This window comes from Acromyrmex echinatior, chromosome 17 (assembly GCF_024713525.1).
Source record: "Acromyrmex echinatior isolate Ae372 chromosome 17, ASM2471352v2, whole genome shotgun sequence".
Taxonomy (NCBI): Eukaryota; Metazoa; Arthropoda; class Insecta; order Hymenoptera; family Formicidae; genus Acromyrmex; species Acromyrmex echinatior.
The window spans coordinates 8,030,221-8,054,185 of NC_141868.1; the positions used below are offsets into that span (position 1 = coordinate 8,030,221).

The following is a 23,965-nucleotide window of genomic DNA, read 5'->3' on the forward strand; positions in this document are numbered from 1 at the left end:
TCTAGACTTTTAGTCAGCAATGTAGATGAGATGATAATGATATCAGACCACCTAATATAGATTGTAAGAGGTGACGTTAATATAAAGAGCAGTTTGTCATTGAAGAGCTCAGTTATTTTTCATCTGCAATATAAACAGCACTGAAGAATATCAACATTGCGAATATTAACAGCAGGTATAATCGATCATGAATATAAAAATTAAATTATAAATATACAAAATGGGGAGCAATTAGTATAAGTTAAAAGTTACATGATAAACTTCAAAAGATAATAACTTTTAAATATAATTTATGATAAGTTAACTTTAAATAAATTAATTTTAAATAAGTTAATTTTTAACTTCGTTATGTTGTAAAACATGAATTTTACCCTATGAATTTTTACAAAATTAAAGTTTTTTATTTTTGAAACATGAACATTCTCTTCTTATAAAATAATTTTAAAGATTCAATGATCATAATGAGCACGATGACTTGATTGTGTACGGCTATTTGCACTTCTTTTGAGTTTAAAAAAAAGAAGATATTTTATTGAAAACAACTGTTTTTGTTAATGAAAATTTTATTTAAATAACGCGCGCGTGCAACACAGATTATTTTATAATAATTACTAATATCCAATTAATAATTAGTATATCCCTGCTTAAAAATTCCCATTGAAATCGGTAGAAACTAATTAAATCTGTAACCAATCTGAAACCAATTAAAAATGTAATGCGAATGAATCGCTTTAATAGGAAATATAAATTCATCCGTTTAAAAATTCAATAATAAGATTCAATAGGATTTCTATCTTCTGCAAGAATTGATAAGTTTTTACCCACTTTGACCATTGGTCATCAATCGGATTTAATAAAATAATTGCAATTTTCAGAATTAAATGAGATTTAATCGGTTATCTTAATATATATATATATATATATATATTCAATGGGTTTTAAACAAAAGATTTACATGACGTTTAATAAGAATGCATCGGATTTCACACGGTGTTCAATGGGTGTTTTAATCGGAAAATTGCTTCGATCGAATTTAATAGGATACTATCAATTTTCACAGCATACACGTTTAATGGATTTTAAACGCATATAAAAGAAATGATTAAATCTCATTGAACTGATGAAAATGAAATTCGGATTAAAACCGGTAGAATCCCATAAAAATCCATTAAACGTGTATTCATATGAAAAATACTGAATACCATTAAAAACTGTGTTAAAATACCGTGAAAAACACATAGCCTATTAAAACCGATAAAATTCATCTAAATGTGTATTGTGTGAGCCCCAATAAAATCGCATTAAATTTTAAAAGTGATTTTTATATTAAGATCGTTTAAAAATGAATTGATAGGACTACCTATTAAATCTTATTGAAATTGTATCATAGATAATCCGATTTAAACCTATTACATTGTTATATTATTTATCAATTCATTCTCCTTGATTTTCTATTAGAAAGGAAGAAAATCAATCAGAGATTGCTGTTGCGCACTTCGTATTCGAACCCATAAGAAATTTTTCAATCGGTTTCAATGGGAAATTTTAAGCAGGAATCAATCTAAATTTCAAATGTTTCTAATCCTTTAATATTACTATTCGGTTTTCATAATTAAAAAATGCATATTTTCATATAAAAAATAGGATAACTTCAGTATATACGCCACAGCTAAAAAAAAACTTACTTTAAGTATTATTTGCTAGATTGAAGGTAAATTAACTATACTAAAAATTTTGTACTTTCTACTACTATAAAAAAAGTATTTGGAATCTAAAATATTTTTACATTAAAAAACTTTTTATAATCCTTCCATTTTTGCACAGAGGTGAGTTATTTATAGGAAGAATGTACGTCACATAAAAAAAATTTATAAATGATGCTAAAAATAAGACACAATTATAGAGTGTGTTTACAAAGTTTTATTGAGAAAAAAATTGTATGTATATATATATATATATATATATATATATATATATATATGAAGTAATCAATAAAATAAAAATATTTTGCATTATTACAAATGAAAGGGTGTGTAAGCAATACGACATGAGGTACATGTTTCATGTAATGCATTTATTGCACTCAATGCACTAAATTCGCACTTTGTATTCGTCAGCCATAAATCTCGCCCGCTAAAAATGTTGTATGTCCAAAACAAGTAGGATACATAAGACATAAAGCTGAGCAAAAAATAGAAAAAAAGTTAAGCCCTTGTATTTATATTACATCATTCTTTACTCTTTTCTAATTATTTTATGTGGATCATAATATAGAGAAAAAGGTGATATTATGGCCAGTAGATATTGTGGCCTTCCTTAATATCCCCGCTATTATATAGCGAATCCTAATGATTACTTATCATTAAAACTATTTGTTCAATAACTCGCCGTTATACCATGACGCTATATACCAATAATCAATAGCACTTATTATAACGCATTTTTACTTTCAAGTACATATTTCGAAACGTTTCTGAAGTATATTTTATTTAATTAGACATTGTGCTATTTAACATTTTATTTAACTGTATATGTTTTGGGTTATGCAAATTTAAACAATAGCATGGTGATTGATTACTCACGGCCCTTTTTGAAGTTTTTATATCAAAATAATTATTTTTTTAATCGATTGTAGCTCTACTGTTAAAATTAACTACCAGTAATCTAATTTTTTTTATCAAATTTTTTTTCAAAAAAATAGAAAAAGAATTTTTTTTATTAATTTATTTTTACACCATTCAGTTCAGCATTACAAAGTAACATAAAAGTATAATACATATTTTCAAAATTTTTAATGAAAGATTACTGATAATTGATTTTTGCGTGAATGCTTTCTCTTAATCTATAGTTCATATTACATGTACTATTTTCAGTACTGAGATTTTTAGGACTGAGCAACATATATGTAGAAGTTCTGTGAATGTATATACATTTATTTGTACACATTTTTAAATGTTTTACTTTTTTGTTAATTTTGTAACCAAATACTATTTTCAAAACTAATTTTTTAAGGCTATTTTTATGGAAGATCACTTTACCATCTATGTTTTTCTTGGAGTTATTATGCAATGTCGCTATATTTTTAATAGTGTTCTAAGTAATAAATATTTCGTAACTTTGAGTTTAGAATCGATTCAACAATTTACGATTTAATGTAATTGTCAAGTTTTAAATTTAAATATTGATTATTAAAGTTATTGTGTAAAATGTAACTAGAATGCCACCTTCTTCTCTATGTAATTGCGTTACTTATATTGACAAATCGATATAACTGACAGTAATTTTACTAACAGTAAAAAATTCAATTATAACACACTAATATAACATAAAGACATTTAATAAAATTATTTTGCGCAAATTATCTCCTTACTTCTTCTATCTTTTGTGTGAATTCTGCAGCATAACTCCCATGAAGCGTAAATACTGAAGTTATTCGATAAAAAAAAATAACATTCTTCAGTAATTTATATAAACTTATATTACAAATAATACATTTAATAATAAATTTAATCGATAATTTTTATTGTTTCTTTTTTGTGTAAAATGTATATTCATATTTTAATATGAATGATGCTCTTCTAAAATTAACATTTACTTTAATTCAGTTGATCTTAACGCGCGTGCGCGTAACTTTAATTAAGTTTTTCGTTTACATAGATTCTAACAGAAATAAATTAATTTTATGGATAATTAACTTTAACTTAATTCAGTTGAAAGAAAAATAAACTTATACTTAACCTTGCATAAAATAAATATACATAGTACTTTTCTAGATTATCCGAGTATATAAATATCATGGATGGCAAAGAAACATGTAAATGTTGGAACGATATTGATCCCGGTGAGGAAATCGTTATTTCTGGTATTGCTGGCAGATTTCCTAATTCACGTAATATGAAACATTTTAAAGAAAATTTATTTAATAAAATTGATCTTGTAAGAGAAGATCATAACCGATGGCAAATAGGTGATTAATTCATATTTATTTATTAGGTTATTATTTTAAGAAATTTATTTTTTAATTTTAATCAAAACCCCCCTAAAATAGTTTAATATCTAAAAAAAAAATAATACCAAATTTTTCATAGATTTTTTGAACAATTTTAAGTCTTGTTTTGTAAGGTGGGGTAAATGCCTACGTATAACTTCAGTTCGCGGGAAAGAAGCCGAAGGTTATGTAGGACTTGCACTCACTAAAATCCCCGCCGGTGTCCTGCCTCAGGCCTAGGTGAGGGTGCCCCGGGTGGGCAGTAGAGTTCCTTTAATAAGAGTCACGACATAAAAGCGGAAGGACGCTATTGCCGGGTACCGGCCGGAAACAGTACAAATAGCGCGCCCCATTCAAAGTTTCGGTAATAATGAAATGAATAAAACAATACACTCCTGCAATTTTCTCCTGGAAGGCACTTTCCATGTACTCTGCGTAACAACAAATAAATGTTTATAATTCTATCATAATTGACAGTTGATAGTCCGATTTCGCATTTGCACCTCTTTTATACCATGAAACAGTTTCAATATATATATATATATATATATATATATATATATATATATATATATATATATATACATATGCGAACGCGAAATCAGACTATCAACTGTAACTGATGGAATGTACCGCGCAATGTTTGCCATGGCTACAGCTTCCCCCCAGTTCATCCCTCCGGCCAGAACCAAAGTGTCATCTGCATAACAGCCGAGAAAAAGGACAGCACTGCATCATAACCAATGTTCCAGAAAAGGGGACCTTATGAAATATACCGTACGACACCCCTTTGTTTCGTTGAAGTCTCTCCTTGCGGAACTCCAACGATTTTCCCCGGAAGTAATCCGACACAATGGGGACCAGATAAGGAGGAATGCTATGAGTTCCAGCGCCTCCACTACTCGGTTCCAAGGGAGGGTGTTAAAAGCGTTGACTGTGTCAAACGATACAGTCATAATCATCCTCCCCTCTGACACTATGGACACCCGAACCTGCTGAATAAAGTTGACGGTCCTCGCGGAATCCATACTGCCTTGGTGATAAATCGGGGTCCTCCCGGGTCAGGTATCAGAAAATCCGACCAGTGATAACTCGTTCAAAGAGTTTGCCAGCATCGTTCAGCAAACAAATCGTAGGCCTAGGGACTCCGCTGGTCGGCCCACTTCATAAAAGGATCTTGCCCTTTTCCATTGGGGGAGAGGGGAACTTTTCAAATCTGAGGCAACTGTTAAAAATTTATCTCAGGTATTCCCCTATTCTGTCCGAGGCCAAGGCCTAGATCTTGCCCGGAATCCCGTCTGGCCCTCGGGTGACCTTTCAGGCTAACGATGGCCATCTCATCCCCAGTTCCTCTCGCCAGTCTTGCCGGGGGCCGGAACAACTTTAACTCGTGCTGCTGGGGCATGAGTAGGCGGAAAAACACGTTTGTGGACAAAATTTGGTCGACGCTCTAATTCGTAACCAATTTTAAAGTTCTTTTTTTTTAATTTGTTCGAAATTAAATGAGCTATAAATTCATTTTGTGTAAATTTTGATTATGGTCCAAAGTAAAAATTTCCGATCCAATAAAGTTAGTAAAAAAAATCATGATTATACAATAACGAATATTGGATCGATAATTTTTAATTTGAACCATCAAATAATCAAAATTTACACAAAATGGGCTTTTAGCTTATTTAATATCGCAAATTAAAATGAAAACTTTAAAATTGATTAAGAATTAGAACGTCGATCGAATTTTGTCCACATAGATGTTTTTTTACTTACCTATGCCCCGGTGACACGGGTTAAAATTGTTTAAAAAATCTGATGTTATTTTTTTGAGATATTGAATTACTTTAGGGGATGTCCTGATTAAATTTCAAAAATTGTTAAAATAACAATCACTCTAATCATTATATATTATACTTTTACAATTATGCTTGTTTGATTAAGACAGTATATGCCACTCTTTCTGTACTAAATATCATTACATGTTTATTAGTGAACAAAAAAATATACCTCAAATTAAAATTTTATACAAAATAATAATCAAAGAACATAAAATCCTTATGTAAATATATTTACTTTTAGATCATGCGGAATTTCCACGTCGTATGGGAACTGTCAATAATGTAGAAAAATTTGATGCGGATTTTTTTGGATTGTCTTTCGAGCAAGCACATATGCTTGTACCTGAAGCGAGAATATTATTGGAACATTCTTATGAAGCAATTATCGATGCGGGGATCAATCCAAAACAATTACAAGGAAAAAATACTGCCTTAATTATAGGGACATCTTGTATTGAATCACAAGAAAAGCTCATATTTAAAGACACTAAGGTAAAAAAAAAATATATATATATATATATAGGAGATATATACAGAGTGTCTCAAAAATAGTGTAGGAGTCAAATTGGGAGCGTAGAATGGGTCAAGAGAAACAAAAAAGTCTTATACCATTAAAGATATTCGCTATTGTTTTCGAATTAAAAAAAGAAACGTGCCAATGTGTGGTGAAACCGCGCCGCGCGAATTTGTAGCATGACTCATCGCGTTTCACTCGACAGCGCCGTCGCCCTCTATTTGGGAAGAAAGTAGGGTAATAGTCGCTTCCAAGGGTGAAAGCAAGCGTGTGCCTCCAAGCAAAGAGGGAGGTGGGGTAGAGTGGGAAAATTTTTATTTTATGTAACAGAAATGTGACATTATTTCTTAAAATTCTTTTGTTTATAACTATTAACTTTTTAACGAATACCGTCCGACGGTTAAAACTTTCTCAAGGTCACTCAGGTTCATAACCTTGACAATATGAAAAGCTCAAGGTCATTGAGGGCTCCCCTAAACTACATATTTATCGCTAATTTTTTTTAAATAAAATATGATTGCTAAAAAAGGACTTTTTCCCTAATTCAATATGTAATATTATGTTATATGTTATATATAAAAATGTTATATAGTAAAAAGAAATAATTGAACCTATTATTCATTTGCGGAAATTGCAATGATAAATGTTTTGCAATTAGTCAAGAGGTCAGAACATTTTTGGATGCCATAAATCTGCAACGGCAAATATGATTTCGTACTGTTTGGATCTGAAAGGACCATCTTGTACCATTGATACAGCATGCAGTTCTAGCCTTCATGCTATGGCTGTTGGTTATAATTATATCAAATCAGGAAAATGCGAAGACGCAATAATTGGAACAGCACAATTATGTCTTTATCCCATGATAAATTTGCAATTCGCTCGACTTGGTATTATGAATAATTATATATTTTCTATTTTTATTAAAATTTAGTAGTCTCATAATACAATATGACATTTAGAGAATCACTCAAACCATCTTCCTCATTTATAAAAATATAAACATAATTCATTATACACACGATTAAATACACATATACTTATTACATGTATTGTACTTCTTAGGTGTTTTGTCAAACAACGGTTATTGCAGACCATTTGATACCGCTGCTAACGGTTATACGCGTAGTGAAACAATTGCAGTAGTATACCTTCAAAAAGCGAAAAATGCTAAGAGGATTTATGCCATATTACCGCATATTAAACTAAATAGCGATGGTTACAAAGAAGAAGGAATAACATATCCTTCATCACAAATGCAATATACCTTATTAAAGGAATTTTACGAAGAATACAAACTACCAACATCTTGTTTGGATTATATCGAAGCACATGGTACCGCTACCAAAGCTGGTGATCCACAAGAAGTTAATGCTATCTATAACAGTTTGTGTAAAAATAGAGAAACTCCATTAATGATCGGCTCCGTGAAATCTAATCTCGGGCATTCTGAGCCTGCAAGTGGTTTTAATCAGATCGCTAAGGTAAAATAAATGGTTTCCAGTTTTATCTATTATTACAAAATTTATTTTTCTTTGATATAATTTGATTATTTGTAATTTTTCTATACTACTGTCTTTTTACCAAAATTTGATTTATTTTTCAATACAGTCTTTTTTTAAAAAGTCTGCACTGGTTTATCAAACTGTCCATGTACATAATGTATGATTAGTCGGCATTTTACAAATTAATTTAAATTCACACTTCAAAACTGTTATTATAACTATTAGGTAATAATAGGATTCGAAACTGGTTTTGTTCCACCAAATATTAATTATACATCGCCAAGGAAAGATATAGATGCCTTATTAAATGGGAGCATTCGTGTCATCCAAGAACAAATGCCACTCAAAAACGGTTATGTAGGAATCAATTGTTACGGTTTTGGAGGATCAAACGCTCATATGTTATTGAAGTGGAATCCCAAACAGAAAATTAATAATGGAGCACCAAATGATGATTTACCTAGACTTGTCATATTATCTGGACGTACTGAAGAATCTGTGAAGTTATTTTTAAATGATGTTAGTTTAGATTTTTTAAAAATATTTCGATATTACTTTGAATAATTGGAGACGTTATGTCTTTAATTTTAATTTTTAAAACTTTATTATTACAGATTGCTAACCATCCAATAGATGTAGAATATATTCGCCTGTTACATGATATTCATGCAGACAATATAACGGGTCATCCATGGAGAGGGTATATAATATTGAATTCTTTTCAACAAGATTCAATAAAGGAAATCCGAAATTATGAAGGCTTGAATAGACCTGTCTGGTTTATATTTTCAGCCTTAGGTTCGCACTGGCCAGGAATGGGTACATATTCAATATTTTATTAATAAATCACGTATCACTATTAAATGATATAATTTATAAACTAAACTCTTATTAGGTCAAAACTTATTAAAGTTCCATGTCTTTGCTAAAGCGATAAGAAAGTGCGATGATATTTTAAAGCCGTATGGTATAAGTATCATAGACATTATGACAAAAATGGAAGAAAGCATATGCGAAAACAGGTTAAACATTTTTCTCGAAATCGTCGCCATTCAGGTAAAGAATCCATTATTTTTCATATGAGGAGCAGACTTTCAAAATGCGTTTGGTCCAAAATTTCATTTTTTAGTTAGAAATAGCGTAGTGTTCAGTGTTGAAAAACTCATATTATAAGCTATCTGAGATGTTCAGAAAGCATTTTTTTCATCGTTAATTTACATGCTGAAAAAACATAGATATTTCGAAATGCACAATGTTTTTTAACTAGAGACAAACAAAATGCATTTGTCTAACATTTTTTTAGTTTAGTAATTGTTTTGCAATTTTGTTTAATATTTCGCATTCTACTGATTGGAATATATTATTTTCTATAAAGTGCGTAATTTTCTTGTATGCGTAGTTTCTTTCTTCCTCATTTTCTGAAAATTAAAAATTTTGGACAAAACACATTTTCAAAGTCTGCTCCTCATATATGAAATATTCTCTTACAAATTGAGTACCTAATATGGGATAATATTTTTAATTTATTACAAAATTTTTTTACGCACTTCTTATATAAAATAAGCCGACATGTATTTTGGCAATTTTTTTTTATCAATATTTTCGAAAATACGGAAGATTAAAGTTTTCAAAACTCGCCGATTATGCGCTTATTAAAATCGCAATAACTCCATTTCTATTCATCCTACAGAGTATTTATCCAAATTAGATTCATTTTTTAATATATAATAATTATCTACATTTACGTATTCATTATTATTATAATTGTTGTTTATAATTATTATATATACAATTGAAATATTTAAAGTCATTTTTTTTTAAATTTATTTAATGTTATTGTAATATTGTTTAAACATTAAAAAGTATTATAATAGCATTTACTTTAATTTGTAAAACTGCTACATCTATTTAAAATAAGTATATGTTTAAAGACTGAAATTTTTGGCGCGCAGTTGTAGTACCAGATATGTACTTAAAATCAAGCCGAAATATTTTTTTAGGACAAGATGCAGCATAGACTGATAAGAACTTTTTTTTCATTATTGGATTGCGAATTCAAATTGCTAAATTAAAAATAGTTAATACTTATAAATATTTTAATATGTCAGGGATAATTAAGGATATAGTACCAATTATGTAAGTGGACATATAACCTATGTATATAGTCCATAAAATACTCTTGTAATATTAAAAATTATTATATGATTATTATATTTTCAAAATATTATAATAACTAATTTTAATTTTTTAATAATATATAATATTCTAGGAATATTTTGCGCTTATAGAGATATAGAGGAAGCCCGCGTAGCGTGAACGTGTTAAGGTTGAGAAGAAAAAATGACACAATTAAAATTGAGATCAGAAACTATTTTTATTCTCATAAATCTCTTAAAGGACTTAATTAAAGGACTTAATTTGAAGTAAAATAAAAAAAATTTTTAAACTTGAACATTAATATGTCGTTTTAGTTAAAACATAAAAAAAAAAGAAACCATCCGCTTTGCTCGACCTAGACAAAGCGAATGGATCACTCGAGCCATGCAAATGAAATTTAAAAAATTAGAATCAGTTTTAGCAATCATCATAAAAATAGCTACCAAATCTTTTATATATAGTGCAGCCTTCATGGGTAATGACTCATTTTGTGCAATAACTGCACTGGATCAGTCATAAACAAATCATCATACTGCATTGTGGCAAAAAAGGCACGTGTATGTTTACATCTCATTTTTGTTTGGTTGTTAAATTTTTTTTTAATCTCTCGCACACTTATTGACGGATGCAGTAGGACGGCAACGAAGCGGCCAGTGCCCGTCCGTCGCGCCACTCACCACCGCGGAAATTATTTTCTTCCACGCAGATAATATCAAATGATTATTCTAAAAAAATAACTTTTATAGAAAATTTAAGAAGGAATATCATGGTATTTAGAAAAAAATTTTATTTTAGCCTTGAACAGTAAAATGACTTTAAATATTTTAATTGCTAATAATAATCATAATTTAACAACAATATTATAGTAACAATGAATGTAAATGTAGATAATTCTTTTATATTTAAAATGAGCCCAATTTAGATTCTGTAAAATGAATAGAAGTGGAGTTATCGCGACTTTAAGAAGTGATTAATCGGTGAGTTTTTAAAACTTTAACCTTCTGTATGTTCGAAAATATTGATAAAAAAAAGGTAAAATGTCGGCTTATTTTATATAGGAAATACGTAAAAAGATTTGAAACAAATAAAAAATATGATCCTATATTTTTGACAAAATCCGTTCGATTTGTTAAAAAATGTCTCATATGTATAGAGAAAAGATCCTTATTATGAGATATCGAGTTCATTCTGGGTAAATGCTAAAAATTTATGAGCAGAATTTAAAAAAGTAAATAGGTCTTTCTCTCTCTCTCTCTCTCTCTCTCTCTCTCTCTCTCTCTCTCTCTCTGTGTCTCTCTCTTGAAGGGAATTTAATACTAAAATTTTTTTTTGCAATGACTAAGACATGATCTAATAATGAATTTTTCACTAAATAGTTTTCAATCCAAGAACAATAAATTTATTATTATTATTGGGACTAATAGATAGCGCTTATTAGTTTAGCAGAGACGCCGTTATCTCATATTAGGCTCCTATCTCATAATAGGGGGGGGCCTTCCTCTCTATAAGTATCAATAATATTATACATATTTGTAAATAGAACACGTTTTCTAATGTTGTTATTTTCCATAAGAACTAAAATAAAAAAAAATGTTTCATATTTTATTATTGTAACAAAAATAAGTATTATAGTATATAATGTTTACTTATAAAATTATTTATACATATTTGTAGATTGGCTTAGTAGATCTCCTAACATCTTTAGGAATTACTCCTGATTACATGATTAGTCACTCTGCTGGTGAACTTGGTTGTGCATACGCAGATAAGTGCCTCACTATTGAACAAACTATTTTATCAGCATACTTTATTGGTTTGGCATGTGCCGATGAAAAAATAATTCATAGCTCGATGATGGTTGTCAATATCAATTACGAGCATCTTAAAAATATATGTCCAGCGAATATTGAAATAATATGCTACAATAGTGACAACAGCAGCGTCGTATGTGGATCAAAGGAATCCATAGAAGAATTTATGAAAAAATTACAGGTAGAATTAAAATAGCTTTCATATAAATTAGTGGATAAAAAAAATACTTAAGTTTTGAAAAATTAATTTTATATCATAATTTACTGCAGCTGCATGTGTTACATTTTTTAATAATCAGGTCAACAATATTTACGTGAAGAAGATCAACTGCAACATACCATTTCACAGTTCTTACGTTGCATCCGTGGAAAGTCAGCTTCTGCTTAATTTAAATAAAATAATACCATGCCCAAAAAAACGGAGTTCAAAGTGGATCAGCACTTCTATACCTCGCACCAAATGGTTTACTTCAACATCAAAGTTATCATCGGCAGACTATCACACTCAAAGTACATTAAACAAGGTCCTTTTTTCACAAACAACGGAATTAATTCCAAGTAACGCTGTGGTCATCGAAATCACACCAGACGATGTTCTACACTACATTTTGACAAGCTCTTTACCTCTAAACGTGACAAACTTAGTATTAACACGACAAACCGAAAAAAATATTAATACAATTCTACAAGGAATTGGAAAGCTTTACAATTGCGGTTTACAGCCACAAGTTGCCAATTTGTACCCATCAGTTGAATTTCCAGTTAGTCGAGGAACTCCTATGATTTCTCCATCAATCAGGTAGATATCATTGTAATTGCACTTTTAATGACATCTAAATAAGAGAACAACAACAAAAACGTACGAGACTAATGTAAGAAATTGAAGAATAAGCTTTCAAGAAAACCCAAAGAAAAACCGCGGAATTACTCTCGTTTGCCTGTTCGAATGTTAAATAATAATTTTATTTTTATTGTTGATTTGCCCGAAAGTCCTATTTTTGTTTTTATATAAAAAAGTGTGTGTGTGTGTGTGTGTGTGTGTGTGTATTAGATTGACAAGAAAAAAAATTTTTTTTTTAATCGACCTCTTAAAAGCTTCCATTTCATGACAAAAGAACACTCCTAAATTTCTCTCAAAAAATATTAAGATTTAGAGATCGCTAGTGAACGATTCTTAAATCGAAGTTTTAATTTTCCTTAACATATATTTGATTTAATGCAAAAATGGTTTAAACCGGATTTTAAATGTGGTATATATTTATTTGGTCGCAGAACACGATGCAATAATTCATTTAACTGTATGATACGTATACGCCTTAAGAAATACAGTCCGATTAATGTGAAAAACCAAATTTCAAGGTCGATTTTAGCAAAATTCCAAGCGTTCAAATGGGTCGTTACTCCCCCCAAATTATAGGTCTGTTCACCTAAAACAAGATCCAGTTGGAATTTTCTCAGGACCTTTAAAAGTTGCATTTAACACAAAAAAATATGATTTAATTAATTGAAATAAGTTACATATTATGTGTTTATTTCAATTAATTAAATCATATCTTTTTTGTATTCTGTACTCAATTCCAGTTGGAATTTTTCTGGAATCTCCTACAGGGCCTTTAAAAATTGCATTTAACTGAATTATAAAATTTTAAGGATAGAAAAATATTTTTTTTTTAGTTTTAAAGTATATCGCTTTGTGGTTTTGACATCCTCAAATCGAATGCCTCAATTTGACAAAAAGAACTTTTTATTGGAAAATGAAATGTGTGTGTGTGTGTGTGTGTGTGTATGTGTGTATGAATATATAATAAAAAAAGATATACTAAATATATAATTTATTTCAATTAATTAAATCATATTTTGGTAAAACTTTCCCTTTACACAGCCAGCCGAATAACTTCCGAATGACCTTGAGCTTGATCCTGAAGAAGCTCAAAGTCATTAACCTTCTCTATTTGCTCGTTATTCAATTTATTTAAAAAGTTATTAATAAAAACGTTTTTATGAATAGGATACTTTTTCAACACAACATACACATTCCAATATGAAGAATGTATTACATTTCATTCATTTTTTATTTTAAAAATAAACAATCTCTACTTTAAAATAGATTTCCTGCTTTAAAAATAAAAATTATTTGCTTTAAAATAAATTTCCTGCTTTAAAAACAAAAATTGTCTGCTTTAAAATAAATTTCCTGCTTTAAAAACAAAAAATCTTTGCTTTAAAATAGATTTCCCGCTTTAAAAACAGTTGTTTTTATTGTTTACAGAGAATTTTCGTTTTTAAAGGGGAAGTTTTATTCATATTTTTTTCGTATTATGTACTCATTTTATTTTCTAATAAAATTTTTTATCATCAAATTGAAATATTTAATTTGAGGATGTCAAAACAACAAAGCGATATATTTTAGAACTTTTTTAAGGATAGAAAAAATTTTTTGTATCCTTAAATACGTTTTATAATCTAATTAAATGCAACTTTTAAAAGCCCTGTAGAAGTCCCGGGAAAATTTCAATTGGATCTTGTTCTGGGTGAATAAACTTACAATTTGAAGCAAGTAACGCATCCATTTGTACGCATAGAATTTTGCTAAAATCGAACCTTGAACTTGAAATTTAGTCATTTTTTTCACATTAATAGGCTGTATTTCTTAAGGCATATATCGTAGGATTAAATGAATATTATTACATCGTGTTCAGCTATCAAAAAAATACACAATACCACATTTAAAATCTGGATTAAGCTATTTTTGCAAAATCAAATTAAACGTCAACAAAAATCAAAACTTTTATTAAAAAATTGTTCGACCTCTGACTAGCGAGCTCTAAATCTTAATATTTTTTAATAAAAATTTAGAGTGTTCTTTATTTATCATTATTGATATAAAATGGAAGCTTTTGAGCTAAGAGGACGATTAAATAAAAATTTTTTTTTTCTTATCAGTCTAATATATTATACACATACACACGCGCGCATACACGCACACACACGCAGGTACGCACGCACGCACGCACGCACGCACGCACACACACACGCACACACACACACACACACACACACAGGGTATTTGGAAATTAGTGATAAATTTTTCGCACAAGGGCAGAATGGTCTAAACTAAAAAGTCCTCAACCATTTTACAATTGTTGCAATAATTAACGAGTTATTAACTTATAAAAATAGCCAAATTCGCGCAGTTCACCAATTATATTTATTCATATTATATATATAAGCAGTAATATATTATATGTGCATGTATATATAATTATTTATGTATAAACGTGAATTATAATAAATCAGATGGGATCATTCTGAAAATTGGTTTGTACCGAAAGAAAAACTCGAGTTTATAGAATCGAGAGGAAGATATGTCAATATTTTACTCAACGATGAGGATTATGAATATATGAGCGATCACGTAATTGATGGGAAAAATTTGCTACCCGCGACAGGTTATTTGGGACTCATATGGAAAACTATTGGCATGATGAAAGGACAAATACACACAACGATACCGATAGTTTTCCAAGATGTAAAATTTATTCGTGCTATTCATTTGTCGAAAAATGATACTGTGCAACTATATATTGCAATACAGACAGGTATTTATGGGATTAATTGTTTTAATTTAAGTGGATTTTTCTTGAAATTTCCATAGCAGTATTTGCGGGTTCATTGTATCTTAAATTATATTGTTTAAACATTTATTAAAATATAATTCTTTACGAAGAAATTGAAAAAAGAATCTGAGTACGATGGATTAGCGAACAGATTACGGTTAATGTAGTACGATGACAAAAATACAGTATAATCAAACATACATAAATATTGCAGATGGAAAGTTTGAAATAACGGAAGGAGATAACGTTATTGTAACAGGTACAGTATACGAGACATTGAATCCAGAACAAGAAATGATTCCGACAGATCTCTTACCGAAGAATAATGATGTTGATGAAGATATGACTGCACGAGATATCTACAAAGAGTTGAAATTGCGTGGATACCAATATAGGGGTTCATTTCAGGGATTAAAGAGTATCTCTGTTTCGGGATCCCAAGGACATATCGTTTGGAAAAATAGTTGGGAAACATTTATGGACATTATGTTACAAATGCTAATTTTCAGATATGACACTAGGGATTTGTATGTTCCAACGAGTATACAAAAATTAGTGATCAATCCAATGCTTCATGCTTCGAAGCTGCGTGAAAGCATAGATAATGCAAAAGTTACAACAGACACAGAAAAACGTAATTTTATTATTGAGTTTCATTATTAAAAGTTCATCGTTCAATTCGTAAAAATTATGTAAGAGATCTCCATAATATGAGGCGTATTATTTTACTTGTCATATTATAGTGTTACAGGTACAAGTGTACAAAGAGATAGACACGATAAAAGCTGGTGGTATAGAGATTCGAGGTCTGAAAGCTACTCAGATCTTTCGCCGGAATTTAACCCAAGATGCTGTTATCGAGGAACACACGTTTGTAGCTCACTGTGATCGCGCTAATATTTCCTTGAACGAAGCAATTCGGTTATCTGCTCAACTCGTATTGGAAGATCATCAAATTATAAAAATGCAAGTCACTGAATTAGTAGAAGATGTCGATGATGTTGAATTAAAATATCTTTCATCTTCGTTGCTACTTGAGGCATTTGGTGATATACCACTGATACAAGTGAATGTCACACTATTAACATCACCAAATCGTTTCAAGCCAGAAGATTTACCGCAAAATTTCTCAATCAAAGATTTTGAAAAGTCTTTAGATGACAAAACTTTAATTATTGCTGGATTTAACCTTTTGACCAAACAACATGCATCATTACAGCGACTGTTGCCATTTTTGGAAAAGGGTGGTTATCTGTTAACTCGTGAGAAGTGCGACTTAACTGATTATAAAAAACATTTGCAGCAATACAAATTAAACGTTATACTCGAAAAACGCACTGATAAAGAATTAGTTGTGCTTCTGAAAAAAAAAGTTTCAATAAGAGAAAAGACTGTTGTTTACATAAGTAATGATAACTTTAATTGGTTGGAGAATCTAAAATCGCTTTTGAGCGACGAGAACAAGAATAATAGAATTATAATTGTAGGAGAGAAAAATTTTGAGTGCGGTTTATTAGGTTTTATTAACTGCTTGAGAAAAGAGCCAAGTGGAGAAATTGTTAGGGGTGTGCTCCTTCAAGATGAACAGGCACCTAAATTCTCTCTTGAAGACCCCTTCTATCAAGAACAATTGCAGAAAGATATGACCATTAATGTGTTGCGATCTAATAAAACTTGGGGATCATACAGACATTTAAAATTGCCGCGACCCGAAGCCGTACCTGTACCTACCGCTCATGTCTGTCAAAGGGTACATACAAACTTTTTTAAAATATTGTTCATTATCATTGTAATATTATCTCTTGTTTGTCTTTTAAATGCAAAATTCTACTTGGCAAATGGAGGATCGAATGCTGTTACAAAGCTTCCTTTTAAAATTCTATTTTATATATGTCGTACCATAATACCAAAATTTTATTTCTTCATAGGTTCGAGGAAACTTAAATACATTCTGTTGGATAGAAAATAATTTATCTCTTGTGTCTCGTCGTGAGGATTTAGTGCACGTTGTCTACTCGTCTTTGAATTTTAAAGATGTAATGTTCGCCACTGGTAAATTGACATTTCAAAGTACGACTTTAAAAGAACGATTATTTCAGTATGTACCTCTTGGAATAGAATTCGTGGGTTTCGATGCTAACGGACAACGTATAATGGGAATTCGTGACACCGAGTAAGAAATGCTACAAGAAATTATTTATATGTGTTGAAATGCATAATAAGAACGGACACTAAATAAAAGTTATACTTTCTAGTTGCATAGCAAACGTCATTACGAAAGATGAAAATCTTTGTTGGAAGATACCCGATATGTGGACATTTGAAGAAGCGGCATCAGTCCCGTGCGTTTATAGCACGGTTTATTTAGCCTTATACATTTATGGAAAAATGAAAAAGGGCGATAAAATACTTATACATTCTGGTACTGGAGGTATTGGACAAGCAGCTATTCATCTCGCTCTTAAAGAAAGATGCGAGGTGTTTACTACCGTCGGCACAAGTGATAAACGAAGCTTTCTTAAGAAAATGTTTCCGAACATTCCGGATAATCATATTGGAAATTCTCGAGATACGAGTTTTGAACAAATGATAATGCAGCAGACGAAAGGTCGCGGCGTCGACATTGTGCTAAATTCATTGGCGGAAGAAAAGTTAATCGTGTCTGTTCGATGTTTAGCTCAAAATGGTCGATTCTTAGAGATTGGAAAATTTGATCTTGTATCTAATAATTCCCTGAATATATCTGAGTTTAATAAAGGTATTAGCTTTCATGGGATTATACTGGATAATATGTTCAAAGGTGATCACAAATATAAGTCCCTATTGTTCAAAATGATAGCCAATGGTTTAAAAAATGGAACAATTAAACCAATTCAAACAAAAATTTTTCCAAAAACTGATATTGAAGAAGCTTTCAGGTTTATGGCCAGCGGGAAACACACAGGAAAGGTATGCTTGTACTGAATAGTAACGGAAGAATTTATTCGTAAATTAAAGCCGTATATAATCCTATTGTCATGTATAATGTGCATTTTTGAAATATGATTATTTTTATAGATAATTATAAATATTCATGAGAAGGATGAACCTTTAGATAAGCACATTCTCGCGTATCGTCGCTATTATTGTCTCAAAGATAGGAGTTACATTATACTAGGAGGTCTAGGCGGATTTGGTTTAGAATTAACTGATTGGCTTATAATTCGTGGTGCCAGAAACATCGTTCTGATTTCAAGAAATGGAATAAAAAACGGTTATCAACGCATGAAAATTCGACTGTGGAAATCATATGGTGTAAAAGTTCTGATCATCAAAAATATCGATGTTGCTGATCTCAAAGATTGCGAATATATTTTAAGGACTGCAGAAAAAGAAGCTCCAGTGGACGCTATATTCAATCTGGGTGTGGTACTGAAAGATGACATCTTCAAAAACCAAACTGCAGAATCATTTGCAGAGTCCTTCCAATCGAAGGCTCGTGCAACGCAAATGCTGGATAAACTTTCTAGGAAAATCTGTCTTAACTTGCGGCACTTTGTGGTGTTCTCTTCCGTTTCCTGCGGCAGAGGAAACGCTGGTCAGACGAATTATGGCATGGCCAACTCCATCATGGAGAGAATTTGCGAGAAGAGAGCGGAGGAAGGATTACCAGGATTGGCGATTCAGTGGGGAGCTGTGGGTGATGTGGGTCTTGTTGCCGATATGCAGGAGGACAATAAAGAATTAATTATCGGTGGCACTCTACAGCAAAAGATATCCTGCTGTCTCGACGAGCTTGATAAGTTTCTACTTCAAAGTCGGCCCATTGTAAGCAGCATGGTTGTAGCTGAAAAAAAAATGAAATGTCAAGGAAATCTGATAGAAACAATTGCTGATATTTTATGTAAGTGCTCTTATGGAGACTTATTTTTTCACAAATACTTATTATATTTGTTTGCTAGTCCAGTTTACAAAAAAGCATTATACTATAGATCGTAATAATTTTACATTCTACATTGTAGACATAAGTAACATAAAGCTTGTGAGTCCAAATTCATCTCTGGCCGAACTTGGAATGGACTCCATGATGGCTGTAGAAATCAAGCAAACTCTGGAACGAGAATTTGATATATTTGTCACAGTACAAGAGATTCGAAATCTTACTTTCGCAAAACTCCTTAAGATGTCTATTGCAAACATCAGTGACAATGATGTGGATGATGAAAAGAAATTTGTAGAAAAATCAGAGATTTTAAAAAGTTTAGTTGGTATCACATTAAAAAATGAAGACTTTGTTTTCCCAATAGATTTTTCAACTAACAGACAGAGCACTACTGAAGTATTTCTTATACCGGGTATTGATGGATGTGGTTCTATATTTAAAACCATAATACCACATATTAAATTTTCAACATCACTATTGCATTATAAGACAAACAATATCAATTCTACAAATATGATATTAGAAACGACTAATCAACTCACAAACGTATGCAATAATCACATTAGTAATTTCATTTTATGTTGATAAAAAATTATTTTCATTGTATCAATAGATATAAATTTCATCGAATACTTTTTATATTTTTGCAGCATATACTTTCAATACTGACAAATGGAAAAGATTTTGTAATGGTAGGATATTCCTTCGGATCTCTTATCGCAACTGAAATTACTAGGAGATTGGAAGCTATGAATTTTAAAGGTCGACTTGTTCTCATCGACGGTGCTCCTGAGTTGTTACGAGAAATGTTCAAATCTTTTGAATTTGATTTTGATGATGCAAATTTTCAGATAGATATATTAACTAATATTATGGAAATCTATTCAACAGGAAGTTCTCAAAAGGTAAAGTAACTTTTGTTTCGGACTCACACTAAAACTAGTTTATGGTATATTTATATTACGTTTCAGTTTTTTTTATGTGAATCAGTCATCAATTTCTTCGTTCTGTCTTATGGTCTTGCATAAAAATAGAAATATTTATATTTTCGTAGATTTTAATGGAATTGAAGAAATGTGAAAGTTGGGATGAAAGATTTAATATTTTCGCTAAACAGTTCTCAGTTATATATACATATCTCTCATTTGAAAATTTAAAGATGCTTGTTACAACGATTTACAAACATTTGTCCGCTCTCCGAGAATATGATCCTTCTAATTTGCCGCCTATTAAGTCTCCCATAACATTGCTAAAATGTATATCCTCGTTCAATATGCCAACGATTAGAGAAGACTATGGTTTGCACAAGGTACAATTTAAAAAAATTTGCTATAACTGAATAAATCAAATTTAATAATACTTTTTGTTAATGATGCATGTAATTATTTAAGGTAACTCAAAATGTGGTAAAAGTACATTATGTTGAAAATGATCATATGACGATCTTGAAGAATGAACAAGTGGTGGCTGCAATTAACGGAGAACTACCATTTACAGTTTGATATTTTAATTTTTAAATCATATTAGTCAAAAACTTCTCGAAAAGAGCTATTATACTGTATATATATATATATATACACACACACACACACAATATACTTGGTGAGACATTTAAAATATATCATCAAAATAACTCGCTTGTTTTTAACGATAGAAGGAAAAGTGCTAAACAGAAGTTGCATGGTTTCAAGGGAAACGTATTTTAGTCATGTTGTCTTTCTTCTAGATAGAGACATTAAGAAAATATGAAGATCACCTCCATTTTTTTAAACGTAATTGTATGATTTTTTTTTACACTATTCTTCGTTCAAAGTTCTTCTAATTATTCTGCATATAAAAAAACCAATAGTTTATGAGATATTTTATACTTTATTCTGTGACATGTTGGCTTAAAATATTAAGTATCTCGTAAACTATCAATTTTTTAATAATCGTATCTTAATACTTTTATGTAAAAAATTTTACATAAAAATGCTTATTTAAAAAATTATTCATTTTGCGTACATATTTTTTTAAAACAGCTATGTGTTTTCTTTTCACCAATTGAGTTATCTTATTATTCTGTTCATAAAAGTATTAAGATACAATTATCAAAAAATTATTATTAGTTGACGAGATATTTAATATTTTATGCCAACATGTGACAGAATAATATATAAAATATCTCTTAAGCTATTGGTTTTTTTATATCACTATCACACATCTTAACTTTTATATGCAGAATAATTAGAAGGACCATATTCTGTAAAAAAAAATCATACAATTCTGTTTTAAAAAATCGAGCTGACCTTCATATCTTTTTAGCGCCTTCATCTAAAAGAAAAACAACATGACCAAAATACATTCCCCTTGAAACCATGTAACTTTTGTTTGATACTTTCCTTCTATTGTTAAAAACAAGCGAATTATTCGAATGATCTGTTTTAAATGCCTCATCCTATATTTACCATATATTTACCATATAGGTATATACTTGGTAAATATAGGGTGAGGCATTTAAAACAGATCATCTGAAATATAGGTCACCATTTTAATTTGATATATATACCATATATATATACTATATAAGTATTATATTTAAATGATATATACATGTGTGTGTGTGTGTGTGTGTGTGTGTGTGTGTGTGTGTGTGTGTGTGTGTGTGTGTGTGTGTGTGTGTGCACATACACGCGCGCGCGCGCGCGCGCACACACACACACACACATACACACACCAAATTAAAAAAAAAATTAAAGTTTTAATAATGTATCCTTCACAATTATAATTGCGATGTTTTAATATGTATCGGCAATTTTATAGTTTAACTATCAAGCGATTTAATAATATATTTGCAACTTCACAGTCATAGCAATGAATTTTTACAGTCATAATCATGAATTTAATTAATTTTTTGTTTTTATAATTTTTATTCGTATTACGTTACATGTTATTGGTATGATTAGTTAATTTCGTTTAAATTGCGTTAATGTTTTAATTCTGAGAATGTTTCGACTAGATCGAAACGGGGAATAGGGTCGTAACGTAATAAATTAATTGTTTAATAATATAGCACGAAGACCTTGCTTGTAATCCTATATATTCTCATTATTTTAATTTTATAAATTTGAGCCTTTTCGTTATATTGTTTTTAAAAATTGTAATCTAAATGCTATAGCCTTAAGTAACCAAGTTGAATTATCAAACCTCATTTTGTGTGTGTGTGTGTGTGTGTGTATGTGTGTGTGTTCTGCACGTACGCACATACACATGCACACATAAAATGAGGTTCAATTCCGATTCGTCAAACTCTATGTAGTTTATAATGGGATGAATTACAACTATAACTTGAGTTAATGACAGCGGTACCTTAAATTTGGAATAACTCAATGAAAAATGATCATATCAAACTTAGTAAAAAAGCATTTTAAAGATAAAATTCCATACTTTTATGTGCATTTTGTCCCATTAGACTGTCATACATGATTTATACCATGCAATCATGGACCTTCGATTATCAACTTTTCATCTTCTCACTTTGTCATCTGACATTTTGATAATAATGATCCAGAATAAATCTCATTCAAATATTCTTAAACTGGACACTTTAAGCTTCATTTTGCATTTTTAAACATATTTTTATCTTCATTATTTACCAAGTTATGATCATTTGAAATTTGATAAATTTTTGCTAATTGTATCGCTTTTTTTGCGGGTGAGTGTATATTAGTATAAATATGTTTAAATTGCGCAGTGGACATGATATATTAGCGAGATATATCTTGACATATGCTATTGTAATGGGATATTGGTCGTAGATATCGCTATATAGGGCAAAAACTTTGATTTTGTTTAATCATTTTCCGTCTCTCTTTGTTAGGAATGGGTAACAATTTGCGTAAGGAATAGGTACTTTTGTTCGTCTTTGAGAGCTCCGGCTAGCATCAACGTGCTAGTAAAGCTAATAAAGACTATCATTCTTTGCTCATTTGATTAGTGTCATTTAATTATATTTCTTTGGATTTCCCTTTGATAAGGAGAGACATAATAAAAAAAATGTCGGAAACACTTAAAATGTTATACATATATACTTCTTATTTTTAATGTAAAAAGTATGGAAATATAAAATTGCTTACTGATTGCGTTTTAGTGGTATTTATTATTATCTCATACGAGACTTTATATTAATACTTTTAATATTGTATCAGTGCACCGTTCGCGTTGATAAAGTAAAAGACAAAAGTTCACGAAAGGTTGACATTAGCAATGGATCGTAACACGGCGATAAGTCATAAACCATTTTGATACCTTTAAATATTTTATGTTTTGAGACTTATTAAGATCCTTTCATGTTTAACGGAAATTTTCACATTTTGTAATTAACGCAATTTATTCACCTTTATCACAATAAATAACTTTCTACTTCATTGATATAGAATTGTATCATATTATGTAGCATATTGTCCAAGAAGAACAAAAAGTTATTAGGATATCGAAATAGCAGCAAATAACTTCGAAATGAATGTTAAACAATTGCTTTTCGATCATTTACAATTCAATTAAATGTAAATAAAAATGTTAACGTTACCGTGACCTGTCATCCTACTCACTTAGGTGATCGTAACTTCATACATTATTCA

The 23,965-nt window shown here is 30.2% G+C and overlaps 2 protein-coding genes and 1 long non-coding RNA gene across 4 annotated transcripts in view; 2 read left to right on the top strand and 1 right to left on the bottom strand.

Annotated features, from left to right (window-relative positions):
* The window catches only part of mRpL23 (mitochondrial ribosomal protein L23), a 111,150-nt gene that overhangs the window by 53,429 nt on the left and 33,756 nt on the right, over positions 1-23,965 (bottom strand). The gene's annotated exons all lie outside the window — the stretch shown is intronic.
* On the top strand, positions 81-23,470 carry LOC105153159 (fatty acid synthase-like). 2 transcript variants are annotated; one of them, XM_087415146.1, is made up of 20 exons: positions 81-175; positions 3,774-3,967; positions 6,062-6,312; positions 6,993-7,224; positions 7,400-7,818; positions 8,065-8,358; positions 8,454-8,658; positions 8,735-8,895; positions 11,671-11,988; positions 12,107-12,606; positions 15,105-15,406; positions 15,639-16,058; positions 16,168-17,174; positions 17,353-17,597; positions 17,680-18,373; positions 18,482-19,307; positions 19,426-19,892; positions 19,997-20,251; positions 20,401-20,655; positions 20,738-23,470. In XM_087415146.1, exons 2-20 carry the CDS (start codon positions 3,796-3,798, stop codon positions 20,846-20,848), a joined length of 7,134 nt encoding a protein of 2,377 aa, XP_087271272.1. In that variant the 5' UTR covers positions 81-175; positions 3,774-3,795; the 3' UTR covers positions 20,849-23,470. The 2 variants fall into 2 exon arrangements, with proteins under 2 accessions (XP_087271272.1, XP_011066147.2); XM_011067845.2 differs by lacking the exon at positions 81-175 and having other exon boundaries at positions 2,288-3,967.
* Positions 8,905-10,277, top strand: LOC147906975 (uncharacterized). The gene is made up of 2 exons (XR_015547968.1): positions 8,905-9,975; positions 10,109-10,277. It is a non-coding gene; the product is annotated as an uncharacterized LOC147906975 (long non-coding RNA).